Source organism: Columba livia, chromosome 5, assembly GCF_036013475.1.
Source record: "Columba livia isolate bColLiv1 breed racing homer chromosome 5, bColLiv1.pat.W.v2, whole genome shotgun sequence".
Taxonomy (NCBI): domain Eukaryota; kingdom Metazoa; phylum Chordata; class Aves; order Columbiformes; family Columbidae; genus Columba; species Columba livia.
Genome location: NC_088606.1, coordinates 54,729,747 through 54,748,958, shown reverse-complemented (window position 1 = coordinate 54,748,958; position 19,212 = coordinate 54,729,747). Strand labels below are relative to the sequence as shown.

General features: G+C 36.3%; 1 protein-coding gene across 4 annotated transcripts in view; it reads right to left on the bottom strand.

Annotated features, from left to right (window-relative positions):
* The window catches only part of PIK3C2A (phosphatidylinositol-4-phosphate 3-kinase catalytic subunit type 2 alpha), a 72,546-nt gene that overhangs the window by 11,998 nt on the left and 41,336 nt on the right, over positions 1-19,212 (bottom strand). For all 4 annotated transcript variants that reach the window (XM_065066098.1, XM_065066095.1, XM_065066094.1 and 1 more), the window contains exons 5-22: positions 17,962-18,082; positions 17,177-17,288; positions 16,777-16,856; positions 16,609-16,672; positions 13,995-14,138; positions 11,763-11,802; positions 11,464-11,677; positions 11,265-11,387; positions 9,504-9,671; positions 6,319-6,427; positions 5,456-5,598; positions 4,636-4,824; positions 4,092-4,185; positions 3,723-3,817; positions 3,223-3,403; positions 2,528-2,632; positions 1,396-1,488; positions 940-1,069 (exon numbers count right to left, since the gene is read on the bottom strand). In XM_065066098.1, the coding sequence (XP_064922170.1) occupies positions 940-1,069; positions 1,396-1,488; positions 2,528-2,632; positions 3,223-3,403; positions 3,723-3,817; positions 4,092-4,185; positions 4,636-4,824; positions 5,456-5,598; positions 6,319-6,427; positions 9,504-9,671; positions 11,265-11,387; positions 11,464-11,677; positions 11,763-11,802; positions 13,995-14,138; positions 16,609-16,672; positions 16,777-16,856; positions 17,177-17,288; positions 17,962-18,082 (2,205 nt within the window). The remainder of the gene's footprint in view (positions 1-939; positions 1,070-1,395; positions 1,489-2,527; positions 2,633-3,222; positions 3,404-3,722; positions 3,818-4,091; positions 4,186-4,635; positions 4,825-5,455; positions 5,599-6,318; positions 6,428-9,503; positions 9,672-11,264; positions 11,388-11,463; positions 11,678-11,762; positions 11,803-13,994; positions 14,139-16,608; positions 16,673-16,776; positions 16,857-17,176; positions 17,289-17,961; positions 18,083-19,212) is intronic.

The following is a 19,212-nucleotide window of genomic DNA, read 5'->3' as shown; positions in this document are numbered from 1 at the left end:
ACTTTAATCCTTCAAGTACTTTAGGAATGCTAATATTAGCAGCAACAAAAAAAGTTAACATGCTCTGCAATCAAGTCATCATTCAAAGTAGGAAGAAAAGCCATCTGTTTCTCTAAAAAGCAAGTCATACATAAATAGAAGCTTTTTGCTTAAGTTTTGCCAACCTAAATTTCCAATGTTTCCATGTACTTAAGAGTTTCCATCATGCTGTTCTAGCATGACTGAAGAAATATTTATGCTATTGTTTATCCTCTTAAAGATCTTGTAGTTTCTATTGGCTGGCTCTAGAGAATAAGCGAAAACTAGCAGAAAGCGTGCTCAAGGTGCAGGGCGGTATTTACACTCAAACTTAGAGTTCTGTGACCTAGTTTCAAACCTAAAAGACTGTCTCATATTCCCAAGGAACTTTTACCAGCATATGACACTGATTCTGGGGGATTAGTCTGGGGGGGTGGTGTGTTAAGTTTTTCTTCTTTTTGCACATTTCAGTACATGCATGATGCTTCCTGACTCAACTGCAGCAGATTCCAAGTACTTCAAAAGTTGAGTTTTGACCTGAATACTTTATTCCACCATAACTAAACTTTAAGAATCATCAGGATTGCTATGGCACCATTATCTTCTTGTCTTGCAGTATAGGCATCAACAGAAACCTTAGCTTTTATCATTATATTTACTTGTTTGCACTACTGTTCATTGACAGCAGAACAGATAATAATCTCAGCACTCAAGAGAAGAAACACATTTAAATGTAACTCAGCCATCAGGAAATTCAGAACAATTTAACTTGCTATATTCGAGTACTGAATTCCTTTCATGAGAGGCTTCTGGCCTTCTGCTGTTTCTTGGGCTTGCCTCTGCACAGCAATTTTTCACTACCAGTGGGACAAGAAATTGTAGCGGGAGAGTAAAGATTATAGGTAGCATCTGGTTTTGCACCTCGGTCCTTTCCAGTTGAGAGACACTTGAAGATAACCATCCGTAGATCCAGTCCCTCCTGCAGCCAGATCTTATCCATAATCTTAATCATTTGTAAAGCCAACATATCTTGTCTCAGATCTTCTCCAACCTTAAATGCAAAAAAAAGTTAACTACATGCATAATATGCTTTCAGCAAAACTACACTGATTAATTTCTTTACATTTCTAGGAAGTGATACATTATGCTGCTTCTTCATAGTTAAGCACTTAAAAAGAGAAATAGGCTACATTTAAGCTTTCACATGCAGCAGACTTCATTTTACATTTTACAACCTGTTCAGATGTTCATTTCTAGATACACAGGCGCAAACTCACAAAATAACTAAGCTTATTGGTCTATGCTAAAGTTAATGGATACCAATGAAACAGCAATTATCATTCAACTTTTTTTCTCCAAGACACATTTAAGGCCTACCTTAAACATCACATTAATTTCTTCTCCCAGAGGGTCTGCATTTAGCAGTGCGACCTTCAGTGGTACTGCATTGGAGCTGAAGAAAGAACATGCCTACAAGTAGACTCAGTGTTAATACTCAAAAAGGACTACTCCTGCTAGCCCAGAAAACAAGACATTCTGACAACAAGCAGGTTTGATCCACAATGTGCCTATTCAGACTTTTCACACTGCACTCATTGCGAATATGTGCTTCCTTTGAATAAAGAGCCCTTTGGCTCTTATTTGCTGAATTCTTGTACAAAAGCCAACTGTGCTGCACAGTGATGTCTTACCCTTTTTGAGGGGAAAAGTGAATAAAACATGGATGAATAATTTATCAGAAGCTTTTTTTGAAACCTAGAAGATATTATAAAAAAACCTGGGTATTTGCGTGTTTCACAGTGTTTTCTCATTTATCTGCTTTCAAGTACATACTCGTGATTTAATAGTTACAGAGGAGAAGGAAAGCAAGAGGAACTGTCTCTGCGCAAAGGATCAAATCCAGTGTTCACAGACCTTTAGGTTCTCAGTCATGCATGATGATATAATTGAGGTTGTGCTTGAGCAGATATTGTCAAACCTTGCAGAGTTCTGGAAAACTAATTTATCTGCTTCTCTTACGTTATCACTTGCTGTAGCTTCATAGTAAAATAAGGCTACTGTCTGCCTCCCTGGATTCAGTGCATCTCCTGGACACAGCCAGCAATGGGTAGTTTCACATATTTCACAGTATTTACAAATTGTTTGAACTTTCTAGCCTTGCTCAATTTTCTCTTTTGATTACTGTAAATGGATTTTTTTTGGTGCACTTTGAATAGTCCCCTGCTTCACTATCACCCAAGATTGCTGCTCTCAAAAGAAACAGGGTCTGAAGAAACAATGTCATTACGGATATTTTTTTAAATACAAGTACCTTCATTGGTTTTACACAAGTATGTGTATAAATTTTATATTTTCTCAGCTAACTTCACTGTCCTGTTCAATCAGATTTTTTAATTAAAACCTTGGCCTCCAGCATAAAGAGCTTTCAAGAACCTCAGGTTTTTTTGCCTATTTGCAAAAGCTTTGCCTGTATGTAATTTTTACAAAAAAAGCTTTGAATGTACAATACCTTAATATTTAGCTCTTTTGCCACAAGACTGGGGTTAAGAGGCAAACGGCATTTATTCTTCAAGAAAAATAACTGCACGCGCTCCATACCATTTTGCAAGGCAGCCTGCAAACAAACAACAAAATCAGCACCACTTTCCTAACTGAAGCATCTGCAGAAAACTTCTTATCCTGAAGGTAATGTTTTAACTCCTCAGTGCCAAAGGAATGCTAAAAATTAAAACCGCTCTTTTAGCTATTAAAAATAAATAAGCCTAGCAGTACAACACTCACATGATGAGTTTGTGGTTCAGTTTTGAGTGGGTTTTTTTCTTACTGAACCAGATGATAGCATCCCACTCTATCAAACTGTAAATTCATATTAGCACATAAACAGATACCCCGTCCTTTTGCATAATGGGACAATTCTTCAGCAGCAATAGGTTTAAATCCAGTTCCAGTTTACTGTACACGATCCATCCCAGTTTCTTACCCTATCACCTCACACAATCTTATGTTTCAGATGACAGATTTGACAAAAACATCAAATTCATTAAGCCATTAACTTGTTAAAATGCTGAGCAATAGATTAATAGATTTTACTATATATTTTACATAGCATTTTATTGAATTTAGACTAGAGAGACAGTTGAGTGGATTGTTTTGAGGGTATACTCAGTTTAATCACCCCAAGTAACATTAAAAATACATACACACCTGTCGAGCAGATCCACTTGTTTGCTTTACTCTTTCTGCTACCATTCCAAAAAGCTGCACGAGCCTGGTCTGCTTTTCCAGCTCTTCCCTCAGCCTTTTTCCACAGACTGAAAGAAAAGCTCCAAGAATTTGCTCATATCTTACACCAAACTTTGTATCATACAGTGTATCCTTAAGAAGCCTGAAATAAAGGATTTCAGTTAAATTCTCCTAAGGAAAATACTGCAAACAATGCAATACTAAGACATGAAAATATTTTAATGAATCAGTACTATATATATTGAAAGTTACTGACATACAGGATATAAAAGGCAAGAAATTTATGCCTCAGAGGTACCGTCTGTTTTTTCATGAAAAAACCCCAGGATCTAAATTTTGTACACTCTCCACTTATAACATTCATTTTTATGAATTATGATATTAAGAAAGTATTTTTTTTCTTGAAATATCGTTCTTATAGTAAACACATTAGGTGAACAATGGAACAAAGAACATCTTACCAATACAGGTAGTGTGCTACTCGAACGCTTCCCAGGGCCCGAGCCAAAAGAAATTTGACAAGAGCACTGTCAAGGTAGGTTTCAAACTTCAATGCCTAAACACAAAGAAAATTAAGTACATTTAATTTGGTCTGGATTTCATTTTAGATGAAGACTGAAATTTTATGACTAGTGCACAGACAGAATCACCATGAATCCATAGGACACACAGCGAATTATTTACTCAAACTGTTTTCCCTACTATGCATTAAGGTTATTAAGTATAGAGGCATGCAATTGCACTTCTGCTACAAGTAATCGGCAATTACTTTGGGTTTTCAAGAGCGAAAAAAAAGATATCAAAACTTCAGTGTATGGAGAAAGTCTTACTTGCACAAATTGAGGGAGAAAATCTGTTAACTCATCGTCGCTTAATGTCTCTATCCAATTGACAGCTGTGTTTCGTACTTCCTGATCGGCAAACCTAGAAAGTCACCACAAATCCAACGTTAAGTTTATTCTGTTCATGTAGGATTTTCTTTTTTGAGATCAGTTAGATACAAAGGAATCGATATAAAGTCTTTAAAGTAGGACCTACAGTTTTGAGGCCCTTCAAAGATACAAACACATGCATGTTTAGGACAAACATACTAATTTCTCAAAACTTCAGTCTTGATAGCTTGGCTGTATATCTTGCTTTCTTGCCACAAATTAGATTTCAGAATCCTAACCACATTTGCTATTCTTTCACTACATGACTTGGTTAAGCCTACATGAATAAAGTACATATTCTTTAAAATTTTAAGGAAATTTAGCTTTTGCTACAAGAAATACAGCAATATTTTCCACAAGAATGCCATTCAGAATCCTCTACTGAAAGTAGTAATATAATGCACAATAAACACATAGAACTTATTTACATTGTTTTTCTTACTTTGAATCAAGTAGTTCCAGTGCAGCCAAGGGTGATAAAGGAGGCCACTGCTGAAGTAATGAATATATTTCTGGAAGACTTGCCCAGTCCCAGTGAGGGGCACTAACCAATATTTTTGGTAAGCTACTGGTATGACTATGACAATAATGTCTCTTGTCCCACAAAAATTCTTTATCTTCTTTTGACAGCCTGCAGACGAAAGCATTTTAGTTTATAACATACATTACAGACCATCATCTGCATATACTCAATGCTTCTGGTCACTGTATACATACAGATAATTTAACACATGGAATGAAATTAAAATGGCTATTTCCTCCACAAAAGTCAAACTGAGAAGCAAAATAAAGCCTCAAACATTATAGAAACAGTTGTTCAAACTTATCATTTGGGCAGGACAAAAATAAGTTTTAGTATAAGCTGAAGTAAACCAAGATGTTAATGTCAGTTTGGTGCAGATACGTGGGAAAGGCTGCCAGAAAAGCTTTCACGGCATATGAACAGCCCCTGCTGAATCTGCCACTGCTCCCTGGAAATGAAGAACTGCCAAGCAGGAACAGGCAACCATAACAAGCAGCCAAAAGGGGAGCAACCTTAGCACAGGAGAATATTATGACACTGGCCATGGAAAAGTACAAGTAAATTCATTAAATCAACACCATTATTTTGCAAGTTTAATTCAATCTCTAGTTTACGACTCCACAGGTCTTCAAAATACACTAGAAAATATTGAGGAAATTTAAGAATAAATAAGTACTCCATATCCTAGCCACATATTGTTATATACAGAGAGGCCACAGCTAGAAACAGATGAACATACCCAATAGTGTTATCTTTTGCGAGAATGGCATGGAGACGTTCTCTCAATGGTTTTTCTAACGTTTCTATGGAATGATGTACAGTAGTCTTTGCAGCTTGGGGAATTTTGTATTCAATATCAAAAGCATGGGATGGGAAGTCAATCTAAAAAAAACCAAAAAAAAACCAGATAGATGTGAGAGTTCCCTCTTCCAGCAACCTCAGATGTTTAGATATCTGAACTCTCTAGTTCTACACGAATAACAATTTTTAGATACTGTTCCGTGAATAATTTTTCATCTCAATTCTTCTACATAAATACGATCCTTAAACGTACTGTACTTCTGAGAAGTGCAGTGAGAATGCTTAGAGTGGAGACTAATCATAGAACTATTGAAATTCACACCAGTTGTTTCAACCCAACCACCAACTCTGACCATGTTTTGGCACTGCTAAGCCATGCCCAACACAGCGCCTTCCCTTCCACGAGAAATTTGAGCTCTGCATTTAGAATGAGAGGTGCTGATGTTCTGTAAAAAAACTGGAATTGCTATTGTTTGGGTCTAGACAACTCCCATCTCAGAATACACTTACATAGATACATTTTGAAAGATGTTCTCTCCCAGTATTGATAGCACGTACTACTAAGGCATATCCACTTTCTCTTCAAGAGAGTGATTCAATAACTGGCTTGTATGCACTCACGGCAGCTTTCCATTCCTTGCCCTTAATGCTTAGAAATGACTACTCTGTACTGGCTTTCAACCATGACCACAATATTTACACTCTTCTCAAAATGTTAATTGATCTGTTTCCACTCATGTAAGAGTTACAAGTCACAATATCCAAACAAAACAGTCAGATCAAGTCAGAATTATATATAACCTGCAATACTATTCTTTCCATATTTCCTTTCTTACTGGCCATCCCTGACACATGATGTGGATGTGATGAGGTCCAGAGTTGCAAGAGCTTTGTCCCACATGTTAACAACCTGGGAAAAAAAGCATGGACAGGTATTAGTGTCACGGTTTACTTCAACAAAATATTAGTAATAAAAGTACTATTAGAAGAACATCAATGGTCACTACAAGGAAACAATTCTAAAATATTAGCATGGTGTAGGATGATAGTTCAAACTGAGTATGTTTCTACTGCAGAGATAATAGGAGGATAGTTCAAACTGAGTATGTGTTTCTACTGCAGAGAATAATTTATCTTATGACGAGTATTTCAACATGTTCAGAAAAGATGACAGGAAATCAAACTGAACTAACCAATTTAGTTCAGATCTTAAAGGGAATTATGATCATCAAGTATCAAATGAATTTGTTTCTTTCACTGGATGCCTTCTGTACTTCAAGTCCTTTAAAACACTGCACACAACTTGTAGGTGGGAAAGGCAGATGAAAGAGTTCAGTGCTAACCCAGCTGACCCAGTTAAATTAGGTTCTCCCTAAGGGAGAAAAGGAGTATTTTTGCCTCTGAGGAAAACACTGAACATACGCCACCTTCTTATACACAAGAAAAAAAAAAAGGCATAGGCATATGAATATTATAGATATTGCTATTTGCCTGGACTTTCCGCATTACTAGATTCTGCAAGCATGTATCAGGTGATATTTGTATTTGCCAGTTTATTCCCCGTAATAATACCATTCCCAGTCTTAGTAAGGAACAACTGAGGATACTTCATCTATCAGTTATATATATTGTTAGGCACAGAAAACTTCTATCAGTCTTTAGAAATCAAAATACAGTCTCAGAAGACTCCTTGAAAGCCAAACCTTTAGTATATTTTGAAAGATGTTTTACGGCTTTTATTTGTTTCAAAGAAAGAACAGTTCTTTATAAGTAAATATTGATTAACTGGGAGTTCATGATGCCGATAAAAATTCCTAAATCACGCCACTGAAGTATAACCGAACAGCTTGTTCTTTTTAATAGTTCTCTGGTTTAATATACTTGCCACAGCCTTCTGTCTCATCCACAAGGTATTTTAAGGCACTCCACACACAATTCATCTAAAGGGATTTTAACTTGACTATAGATACTTCCAAAGCACATATATAACCTTCTCGTTAGCTATAAGTTCTAACCCCTGCATGCTATTGATGCTATTCTCAGCTGTAACAGGAATATTTAGCTAATATACTTAATTACCTAGTCCTGAACTTAATCCAGTGGATTAGAGCACTAGCATCTCTACCGCTGTCATACAGGGCATTCAGTAAACCCTGGCACAACACATTCTATTGTAGTGCTCTGCATAAACTGAAAATACAGCTTTCTCCCCGGAATAACCACTATGAGAAGAAAATGCAGCATGAAGATAAATTTGCAATTCAAATAAAAAGCTATGTTTTTTAATCAAATACTGTGAAATGTGATATTTGGGTAGGATACAGAAACGTATCATTTAAACAGAAGGCTGCAGTCAGCATCATTCATGAAAAGAAATCAAGTTTCAGCGGAGACTGAAAGCAGCTGCCAACCATCTCTGCAATGCAGGAAAGCCTCAACTCTTAATCACCCCAAAGCTGTTGGAATTGTCACCATGCAAAAGGGGAAGCTGAACAAGTAGAGCCACATTTAGAACCAGAGGACACAAACCACATGGAACAGACATAAGCAATACATAGATGTAACTGTTCAGGAAAGACTTGGCTGTCTTTCTGCAGCCTTGGTTGACAATGAGGTGATTTAAGCTTCCAGTAAGACCTACAAGTCAGAGGCACACATAAATAGGAATTCTTAATCAAAAATCCTGAAGCTATTTCGCAATAGTGTGATCACTTCTGCAACATCACGCCTAATTCGTGCATCTGTGGTTCAACTCAAGTTAATGTCTCACTAAATAGCTACCCAAGTGATGAGCGTTTTGGAATACGCATCATAATGAAATTTGCAAGGACAAGGCAATCCAGGAACAGTTAACTGAAGATACAGCACTACTACTACAGCTACAATTTTAAAACAGTATTGTGACTCTCTTGCTGGCTTTTATATTACCACCCTATTATGAGATTTAGGAATTTTTAAAAGTATTAAAAAAACCCAATATATCCAAAATAAATTCTCCAGTTTGGCTCCTGCATATGTAAACTTATGGAACATATGCAGCGTTGAATACTTTGCAGGCAAGGCAAAGATGCCACTAAAGAATAATAGTACTTCGGAATATTTTAGACCTTAAAGGTCTCTCACTTTTAAAAATTGCGGTCATCAACATATTTTGCTCTACAAACAGGACTGGGTTAAGAAAAGAGCTATTCTTCCCTATCTTAAGACAGTTTTAAGGCAAAAATGCTTTCCCAGTGACATGACAGAAGTGTAGCACATTGTTTACCTGCTGTCAGGATTCTGTTCTGGTTTGTATTGCACTGGACACTATTCCTGCTGAATCCAAGGCTTGTTGTGAACACTTTCTTTTGCAAGTTGCATTCTCTGTCATCATGGCTCATTAATTGGCTGAGAACTGGCTGTTTACACTTCACCCACTAAGCTATGTGAACGCTGCTGGAATGCTTGTAGCAAATATAATGTACTTTTAAATCTTCTAACACTAGAACTCATGAAAGGCCACCTACCAAGACCACACTCCTTCAGCAGATGGGGAGGTTTCCAGTTCAGCAGACAGTGACATCTGCAGACACTGTAACTGCATATGACTTACAGGGCAACACCCAAATGTCAGCGGATTCCTCAAAGGACAACTTGAGTTATGCTTATGTACTTAACTGCTGCATACTTAGAACAGGTGCTACTAATGTGACCTCTTGGCACATATTCCTGCAAATAAAATTGATTTCATCCAAACAATATTGAACTTCCTTCAGCAGGTAAGATTTTTCAGCCAGTTAGATGGAAATACTACACCACAGGACCATGTTTTGTACTCTATTTAACTGAAGATATTATTTCCTTAGCAATATAGTTTACAATTCTTACCTTTATCATAGCCTACTACACTCAGTAGCAAAGAAGCAGTTTCTAGAGTTATGGGAATGGAGTAAGCTTTATGTAGAGTAAATCATATTAATAGTCTTACTCATATTTTGGATGCTTACCGCCTAAAATCAAAAAGAGGTAGAGAAACCTGACCCAAAATTTCCGGGCCTTTTCTCTGCTTATTTGAGTCAGGAGAACTCCCACTACTTTGATTTAGGATTCCAAACAAAGTCAGACATAAGACTGATTCCAAAGGCAGCTGTGAAATCTGGATGGGGAAAATTATTCTGTAAAATAAAAGGATTGAAATTAAGTCAGAGGACAGTTGTTGGTCAGTTACAGGCTTATCCATATAATCAGCTGATGCCCCTTTACTTGAAACAGTTAATTAACATTGAAAAACAAGTGTTACATTTCCTTGAAATTTCATTCCACTTCATCTCCCATACCAATAGTTTACAAAACCTGCCAAATTACACTTCTGCACTGTAGCCAGATTTGGAACAACACTTTTAAATCTTTGTCTATTAAATCACATTCCTTACACAGAACAACACTGTCCAGCATAACCAGTCTTCCCACTCTACTCACTATGAGAGCACATACCATTTCATGTTAGCAGCCTCCTCTCAGATTTAGTATCATACAATAGTTTCCCATTTATTAAGAGCTACTGAAAGCTACAGTCAAATGGTACAAAAGCAGCATCCACAAAGAAAGCAGCTGAGTATATGGCTCACTGAGCAAATCAAAGTCAGATTTTTGTTTAGACTGTTTTTACTGCTTAAAGTTTAAGTTCGATTTTCTGTAATACACCAAAATATCATTCTATAATAAAAGTTATCACAGTGTATTACTAAGCCAGTTACACTATAAAACACCACAACTATATTAAGCAGCTTGAAAGCAAACTAACACATCTTTCACTGTAATACACTAGTACTTGCTAGCAGAAGATCTGACAATTAATCCCTTACATCATCAGAAGAGAAAAAAAAGTGGTTGGAGTACTCTCTCTGAAGGCAGCTATTCTAGAACCTGAAAATCTCATTCCTGGTCTACAATAATTTGTCTCTAGACTTTCAGGGTACTCCTCAGAGTCTCTCTGACCTTCAAAAAGTGCCAGGAAAATAGATACAGGGCAACATGGAGCTTACCTGAAGCTCCGGTTATGACAGGCTGCCTGATAACTATGAACTGGAAAAGAATAAGCTGTACATAAATAATTAAAATTATTTTTCCCTCTCAGTTATCAGATTCCACCTGCCATCCTGTCCTTATTCTACTCTGCATGCCCTCTGTTCTTCCTTTCTACCTCTTCCCCTGCCCCAAAAGAGACACTGTAGTAGCTCAAACCAGACATTCTCATATGCTCGAGACAGATACTCTTAAGCACTTACTCATTTGCTCTCTTTATAGAAATAATCTAAATTAGATGTTTCAATTCAGATACAAAGTTGTTACAATGTATTTTTTAAAAATTCAGCATTGATGTTAGTAAAAGTGAGTTGCTTTTCCTTGCTATTTACATAATTTGAGCACTGCTTATAAGCAACCTTAATTCATCCTTCTTTAAGCAGCACAAGCTGTTCCCATTACAAGGAATGCTATGGACCTTCCCAGCTCCTTATATTTGTATTAGACAAACACATTAGCACAGAGCACTAGTCCAGCATTTCCATTCCCACTTTTAAAATGAGTAGTGAAATATCATTTGGAAAAATGTTTCTGATTTTGTGAGCAAGTCTCATGCATTGCTCTTTCAACTCTTCAAATGGAATCAGAAGCAAGAATTACTTGAATGACTGTATTCAGCAGCCAGCTAAGTACTAGCTAAAACAAAATATTATTGTGAGTTTTAACATGCTAAGATCACTTACAGTTCATCCCATTTAATCAAGTAGAAGAAGTTCTTGTATGTGCCAACCTTCTTGGACTGAACAGGTTTAAACAGATCTTTTCCATTATGGGTCAGAGAACAAATCAAGTAGTATTTTTCATAGCTAGGCAAGGAAAAGAAAGTAAAGTAAACAAACAAATCTATAACAGGATGAATTTTATAATTAATAAGTTACTCACTTTGATACCCAACTAGAAGAAATTCCATGCGCAGCAAATATTGTGAACTGGAGATGTTCTGTGGCAGTCCATGCTTCCTTAGTGCTCCTACTGTCCCCTGGAGAAACTGCTGCAGAATTGCTACACGAATTCACGTGGAGTTGCAGAAGGGCCTCAACTGCTCTTGTTAACTGGTCTATACTCACTTTCAGAGGGTTTTCAGGCTGCAGTGAACCTAAATTAAATTTATTTTTAATGCATATCTTCCTCAACAGCAACCTGAACGCAGTTTTTAAATAAAATTTTAAAACTTCACTCACCAGATGAGCTCTGGCTCATGTCATCACATTTTAAGGATACCTACACAGGAAAGTTAGAGAAAATTTCAGTACCAAGAAACCCGTATTAATTTTCTGTTGCTCTTCAGTATCTTGTACAGACATTATGAAACATCTGAATTAGGCCCATGTTTGGATTTATAACACACATCTTTTTACTCAAAGTTCCTCAAGAGTTAACTGACAGCATCACTATTTCCATTACACACAGCAACTATTCACCAAGTTCAAAAGCTCATGTTTTGTCAAGTCACAACTACTTTGACAGCCTTTATGAACTCCTACAAGACAAAGTACATTATAATATTGCTCAGGATACTCAAGCTTCTCTGGGTAGAGATAAAACTCAGTCAGGGCTGTTATGCATGAAAGGAGAAGCTGATAGCTCTATTACCCAGTAATAAATGTCTGAACAGTTGTTTTGTTTGTGGCATTTGTTAAGGTATCTTCTGTAAGAGGAGTTACTATAAATTTACGGAATGAAAAAAGCCCAAACATTAAACAACTGAGAAAACTGAACAGCAAGTACTGTCATTCCATCCTATCTGCTGTGTTTGCATGTGATACAGCATTACAGCAATGTCTAGTCTCAACAAGAACACCACTGAAGCCAAAAAGTGACAAACAAATGATGAGAATTTACTTCCTTCTAATCAGGAAGGGCTCCATGCCAAATTCAACTTCTAATAAAACTAGAACTTTTAATCAAAACTAAGTTTTGATTGATCAAGAACAAAACCCAGTGAATTCCTAATACATCAGAGAAAGTCTAAGTAGTTTGCCACAACTGATGAAGAAGAATTAAAGCTTTCCTTATACTTTTAGCATATTAATCGAGCATCTTGTCAACATTAAATTTCAACTACCAAAAAACGTCATGTTCTTATAAGAACAAAACCACACAGAAACCCAGTGGAGGGGTGATGAGGGATAAAAATCACATCTTTTTCCCCTTCAGAAAAGCTGCTGTATGTCTCCACCGTACTTGTCAAGTAGTCCAAGTACTTTTGCATGACAGGACGCCAAACTGTTGAAACAGCACTACACATGGAATTTTCTACTTGACAAACTATTGGTTTCTTTCACTTTTTGGCCACTTCTTCCAACCACAAAACAGCTACTTTAGGGGGGTGGGGAAAAAAACAAACAAACAAACAAGATCTTACATAAATTTTAGATGCAACTGGCTCCAATCTTTACAACAATTTCATTGCTGAAAGGAATCCCATATGCCTTCCTATACAACGGCTTGAAACATTTATCTTCATGACAGAATTGCAGGATTTGACTGATAGAAAGTACCTTTTTCAAATTCTGCCGGGATAGCATTCTTTTTGGAAGTTATATTTCCACTGTAATCTAATTATTTCTATAGCTCTCTCCTACCAAAAAGTAAACATTGAAGCAATATCTCATACGTTGTTTTTCAATAAGTTTCCTTAATATGCCTTCTGCATTTCCCTGCAAGAATTTTAGTTTTCATGACAACTATATTTATTTGGTCCCTGCATTTTGCAAGACTTCTGTTCAGTATTACAAATATATCATTGAACTGTGGAAGCTGAAATTGAACAGAACAGCACATGCATTGCCAACATAATAAGGCAGCAGGACAACAGAATTAGCATTACAAAACAACTTAGCTTTTTTAATTGCACACATCTCCATTTAATGACTGTTTTGGACAACACAACTTGAGACCAATTCTACTTAAGTGAACTGTTCATTGAAAGGCAGTTTGATCATCAAAATCTGTGCTTAGAGATTTTTATTTTTGTCCATATGGTCAGGAATGCAGAAGCATGAACTGATAAGAGTTTTAAGATGCCATTGATATTCACATAAGTACTGCACAGAAAATACATGATGCGAATTCCTCCTTTAAGCATAACTGCATTGACTTTAGAGGGTATGAGCTGGCTGTATCTGCTGTGACACAAGTCTGTAGGTTACAGAACCAGAAAACAGGATTCAAAAACTAGTTTTAAAAGTCACTATTTAGAACAGGAAAGGATTTCAAGAGCAAGTGATAAATGCATTAACAGCAAAGAGATGTTAAAATAAATGGAAGATACCTGGCAAAATAAAAAACCCCGCAACCCATAACCCTGATTTAACTGTTGCTGGTATTTGCAACTACCAAAGTTTATGACATAATATTTATCAGGGTTAAAAAGCATATCGCAGAATGCAATTTATAGCGTGAAAGTTTACCTCAGCATTTTTAGTCCTTGGAAGATTAACAGCCCTCCTTAGCTTCTTCACCGATTCCGTTATTGCAGGAGTCTCTACACAATCCAACGTAGAACAGATCTTTCTGACAGTCTTAATTACGTGATCTACTGCTTTATGTCGGTTCTAATGAGGAATGTACGAAAGGACAGACTGATCTGATCACAGTTGCAAAACGCAGTATTACTTTTATTTTTTTTTTCCCAGAATGAATTGCCAAGAAAATGTCATTATGGGATGCATCTCTCAGTTACATTAAACTGCAGTGTAACTATTTGATTGAACAAAAACCTCAGTATTGAGACCTTGCTTATAGCTCAGTTATGAATGCCAAAATCATAGGAGTAGCATGGATTTTAGAATGGCGTTCTGGGACACATTAGGAGATTTCCAATTATTTTTCCATTAATTTGTCGGCAGACAAGTACTTTCTAATGAGATCTTAAGCTCAAATTCCCTCATGGCACAAAAAAGTGTAGTTCAAAAACAGATATTAAATTAGTGTGAGGAAGGAATACTACAGAGGCAGTGTTTCAATTTCAGGCCTCTTAAACACATTATACTTACACTGCAGTATGGCTTCCATAATGGAGCTTTACTTCACTTTGATATACTTTCGAAAAAAGTTTGTGACAATTTTTGTCTTGCATATTATTTAATTTAAATGGTTCTTCCAGATGAAGCAACTGCAAGCTGTCATCTTGAAGAAGGAAAGGAAGGTGGATTGTACGCTTAACAGGAATCTTTTTTGAAATTAACAGATCAGCTTCTTATCAGAGAATGAAAATGCTGGTAGGCTGCTTAAGACAAAGTTGAGATGCTCCTAATATTCCCTTCATTTGTCTCTTGAAATAGAAGAAAAGACATAATTTACATCTAAATAATCCTAGGTTTCTTGATGCCTTTTTTAAATATAAGCAAAATCCTCATCCAGTTTTAAAGAACACATGTAGAAAATTAATAAGACTTGCTTCAAAGAACTTTACTTTTTAAAGGCTTTATGTATAGGTTTCTTTCACAGTCACTTATGAGCATTTACAACTAAGTAAGAGAGATTAGTGTAACAGCCTCTTGGCAAAACGTAAACTGATTCCCCATCTCCTCTCCCCCAGACATATTCTCATAACCTTCCTACACATGGATAGCAAGGAAGCCATTTGAATCAAAAGGTTTTGGGATTGGGAGTTATCGAGCAACAATTAACTTTGTCCTGGTAAGAAAATAACCATAGAAGTCAGAAGACATTGTAAATATTTAATCCATGCTTTCAAAGCTAACACTTTAAAGACAATAGCAGCTGTTTTAGAACATGAAAAGGAAAATTTCCACAATTTTTCTCATAGATTCTCAAATTAATCTCAAAAAGACAATAGCCAACTTTTAAAGTGTCCAACAATCTTAAGTCAAAGGCTATAAGCAAGCTATTTACACATTACCCTGCTTCACTTTGATGATCAAGCTTCAGCTACTGAATATGTACAGGAGTCCACTTCAGGGAGAAAAAAATTTCAAAGGCAGCAACTGCCGATATTCGAACCTAATCATAACAGCCACAAGCTACACCTCCCATCCTCCAAAAGACTATAGAAAGAGTAGAACATAAGCCTGAATAGAGATGTTTTGCATTCCTCAGCCTGTGAAACGACTATTAAACAAGCTGAAGCAGCTGCAAGAGCAAAGCAACAAAAACACCGTATCAAAGAGCAGTAACATCTTGCACTTCTACAAAAATATTGTGTTCAAAGCTACCCTTGAGAACATGGTGAATCACCATTAAGGGGATTAAATAACGTTAAGAGAATATGTAAATAGCAGACATCAGCTTGTTCAGAGCTGCACTTCTAGAGAGGTAAACAAACAATGGAAATTAAAAGTATTGTAATTAAATCATTCATTTCACAACTGTTCTTATAGAAACTGTTTAAGAAACATAGTTAGCTGATGTTCAAGAATTTAAGTTTCCAAGCCACGTCACTATCAGGAGTTAAACTAAGCTTTTCCTTTTAGAAATTAGTAAAGCAGGTTATATTCACGTAGCTTTTGCATTTGGGAAATTACTCCCCATGCAAGCTGTTTTAAGCTACCTATCATACACTAACAGTGACAATGGTTTTGACAGTGTATTTTAACTTAATTCAACAGTGCAGAATAAGATGTTACTACACTTTGTATAAAACTTACTCATATGTTCCAAACATGCTTTAACTCCCATTGTACACAACTATTACTGCTCACTTTTGTGTAGATTTTTGTCTGTTACCAATATTTCATCCATGGCTGACAACTGATGTAGTCAGGATTCAGATCTTTTCCCTATTCCCCTAAATGAACAGTCTCTTCCAGCACTTTTGAGGAAAAGGTTATTTTGCACCCCAGGACTTGGAAGATACATTTCTAGTTGTGACAATAAGGTAATAATTAGTTTGCAAGAAAAGGTAGGCAGAAAAGCAATATAATCCATTATTCCAAATTTATATTAGTCAGCTTATTCAGATCTCAGTTTCCCCAACAATACCTGCTAGGCTTTTTCCAACTATCTCATTAGTAAACTTTCTCATGCTACCTTTGGCTCAGCAATAATTTACAATTCCCTTACCTCATTTCTAAGAGCTATGTTAACTTGCTTGTGATACACATCAAGAAGCTCTTCAATAGAAGATCTGCAAGAAATTGTAAATATTGAACGCAAGTGCATGAAGATAACATAACCTTGGTCAGAAATGCAGCACTAGGCTTGATTACTAAAATAACCACATAATATTACCTTATAATAGGTTCTCTGAAAGGCTTTTCTACTTTGTAGAGGTGTTTGGTTAGATGTATGGGTGTTCTGTCATCATCTTCCTGCAATAAAATACTAGATATTAAGTCCAGTTCTCACCTTACCCTAGTTCATAATACTGTTTTCAAGTTTAACACAAATGTTCGCAGTATTTTTACAGCTGTAGTACTTAGTCTAGTAAGACAGATGATCCATATTTACTTGCCTTGCAAAAACTTAGTATGTATTTCATTTCCTCTTAGTATAACAACACAAGTCCCAACACCAATCAGACATATAATTTGTTAATCACATAAAAAGGTTACACTTCAGATCGACCAACTCTGATGCAAATCCTCAACATCTTGGTTTATATCGCTGCTGCAGGTTAGGAGGTACTTACTGTTCGTGCCAGATCTCTGCATATTACACTATGGGTCAAGAGCTGCAGTTTGATTTCTGTGTCCCACTTCCGACAGTTCTGAATATACTCGTGACTTCCTATGCAATGCTTACTGTTAAACAAAAGAAAGCTATAGTTACACCAAAAATATGCAGCATTTTTAAGAAAACTCACATATTTAAGGCAACCTGTTGGCTCAAAATAAGGAAATGGTGAATCAACCTCCACATCATACTTCTTGATCTGATTTTTACTTCTGCAGAAGTTTTAGTGTACTGTTACAGATACCTATACTTTTGCTAAAGCTCTGAACTACTGTGGCTGAAAATGAAACCAAATATTCTAACTCACAAAACTAAGTGGGATTTGCAAACCATTAGTTTTGAAAAAAATAAAACAAAATAAAAAAATGCCACAAAAACCCAGCGGTTACTTCAGACTTCTAGAATTTATCAGTAGATTTTTCTCCCTGGTTGCTGGGATTTGGAAAACAGCTGGAAACTACAACATCTGCCTACAGAAATGCTCTAGAAAACTGCATTTGAAAACAACTATTTGCGTTCGACACTACAGATGGCAGAGTAGGACAGATTTCTAGGAAGCTGTTGAGAACCTACTTTGCTGTATCCCAGAACAACTCTAAAGACTTCTGATCTCTGTGCAAAGCGTGACTCTCCTCCGTTTAACATTTCTGCTTTCCCACATTTAATTGTTAAAGACGCGCTTTCCAGTAACTGCCATAAAAACCCGTGAAGTTAAATATTAATGAAAAAGGGTCTGCTTACTTCTGTAAAACTTCTTCTTGGCCACAGACCTTCAGGATGTAGCTGCCAATGTCCACTTCATTCAAGTCATCATGCACCCAACAAAGTGCCTGCATTATTATAAGCTCAACAGGGGAACTCACTGTTCAAAGAAATTACATCTTAAAGTTAAATATAAATCTATAACAAAGGATATTCATTCACAAACTGTAGTTTTTAAATGAAATTTATTTTATACCAGTACAGAACTCTTATGCTTCTATAATGTCCTAAGTTTTATAGTTTGAGACCTTCACTTCCCCTCCCCCTGCCCCAAGAAAGGCATCTTGTAAAACCTGTCTGTAGTTTAAGAACTCAATAAATCTTTTTAAAATTAGGGTACAGTATAGTCACTTGACCAAAAGTATAAAAACCATCTGCAGTCTGTTTTCCAGGAGCTTTTAATGAGGATAACTTTTTATTAAATATAAGTTTTACTTCTTTAGCAAAGGCTTCAAATAGCTAAGTGATCCCAGAGCTGCTTCAAGTTTAAAAATCATTAGCTGAAGAGTCCAAGATGGAACTTCCCTATTTGTTCTGGTTTTGAGGGAGTAACAGCTGTAGCAGAGGCAAATCCTACTGAAAGTCCTTTTTTCTTTTCCCCTTCCATCTGTCTGGGGCTGTTTCCGCATTGTACAGGTCAGATTTCAGTAAGCATCACCAGGACTTTGCAAAAAGCAGCTCCTAACTACTGGTACTTCCACATCAGGCTACAGACACTTTTTTGAAAACAGTCTCCTTTCCATCCAGCAACTACACAGCAAAAGAAATAATCCTAGTCAAACCCAAAATCTATTTTCACACAGCCACCAGCTGTCACTAATGGAAAATACATGGCTATGTTTTAATACCACAAATGTTTTAAGCACAAAATGCTCTCCACCCCTCACTCATAGTTTCTGATCTTCCTCTTTAAATAATTTGCAAACAATGTCACTAAGTACCTCAAAATTCTGTAAAAAACACTGCATAAAAGAATTTATTTCTCCATCAGTACCTTCACAGTATTTTTGTTGTTGTTTTTGTTTCTGTTTCTTCCCCTCCCCTCTCAGGACCTTCCCAATTATCCCCAAACCTTTTTCTTTTAAAGAGAGAAATGTTACTACTATGGTAATGCCACAAGTGCTCCGTCTCATTAACAGACGACTAATTATTACAAGCATACAGGTATTTGATAGCATATGAAGAAGGATTATATGGAATTTAAGAACAAAGAACGATAAGTATGAATTC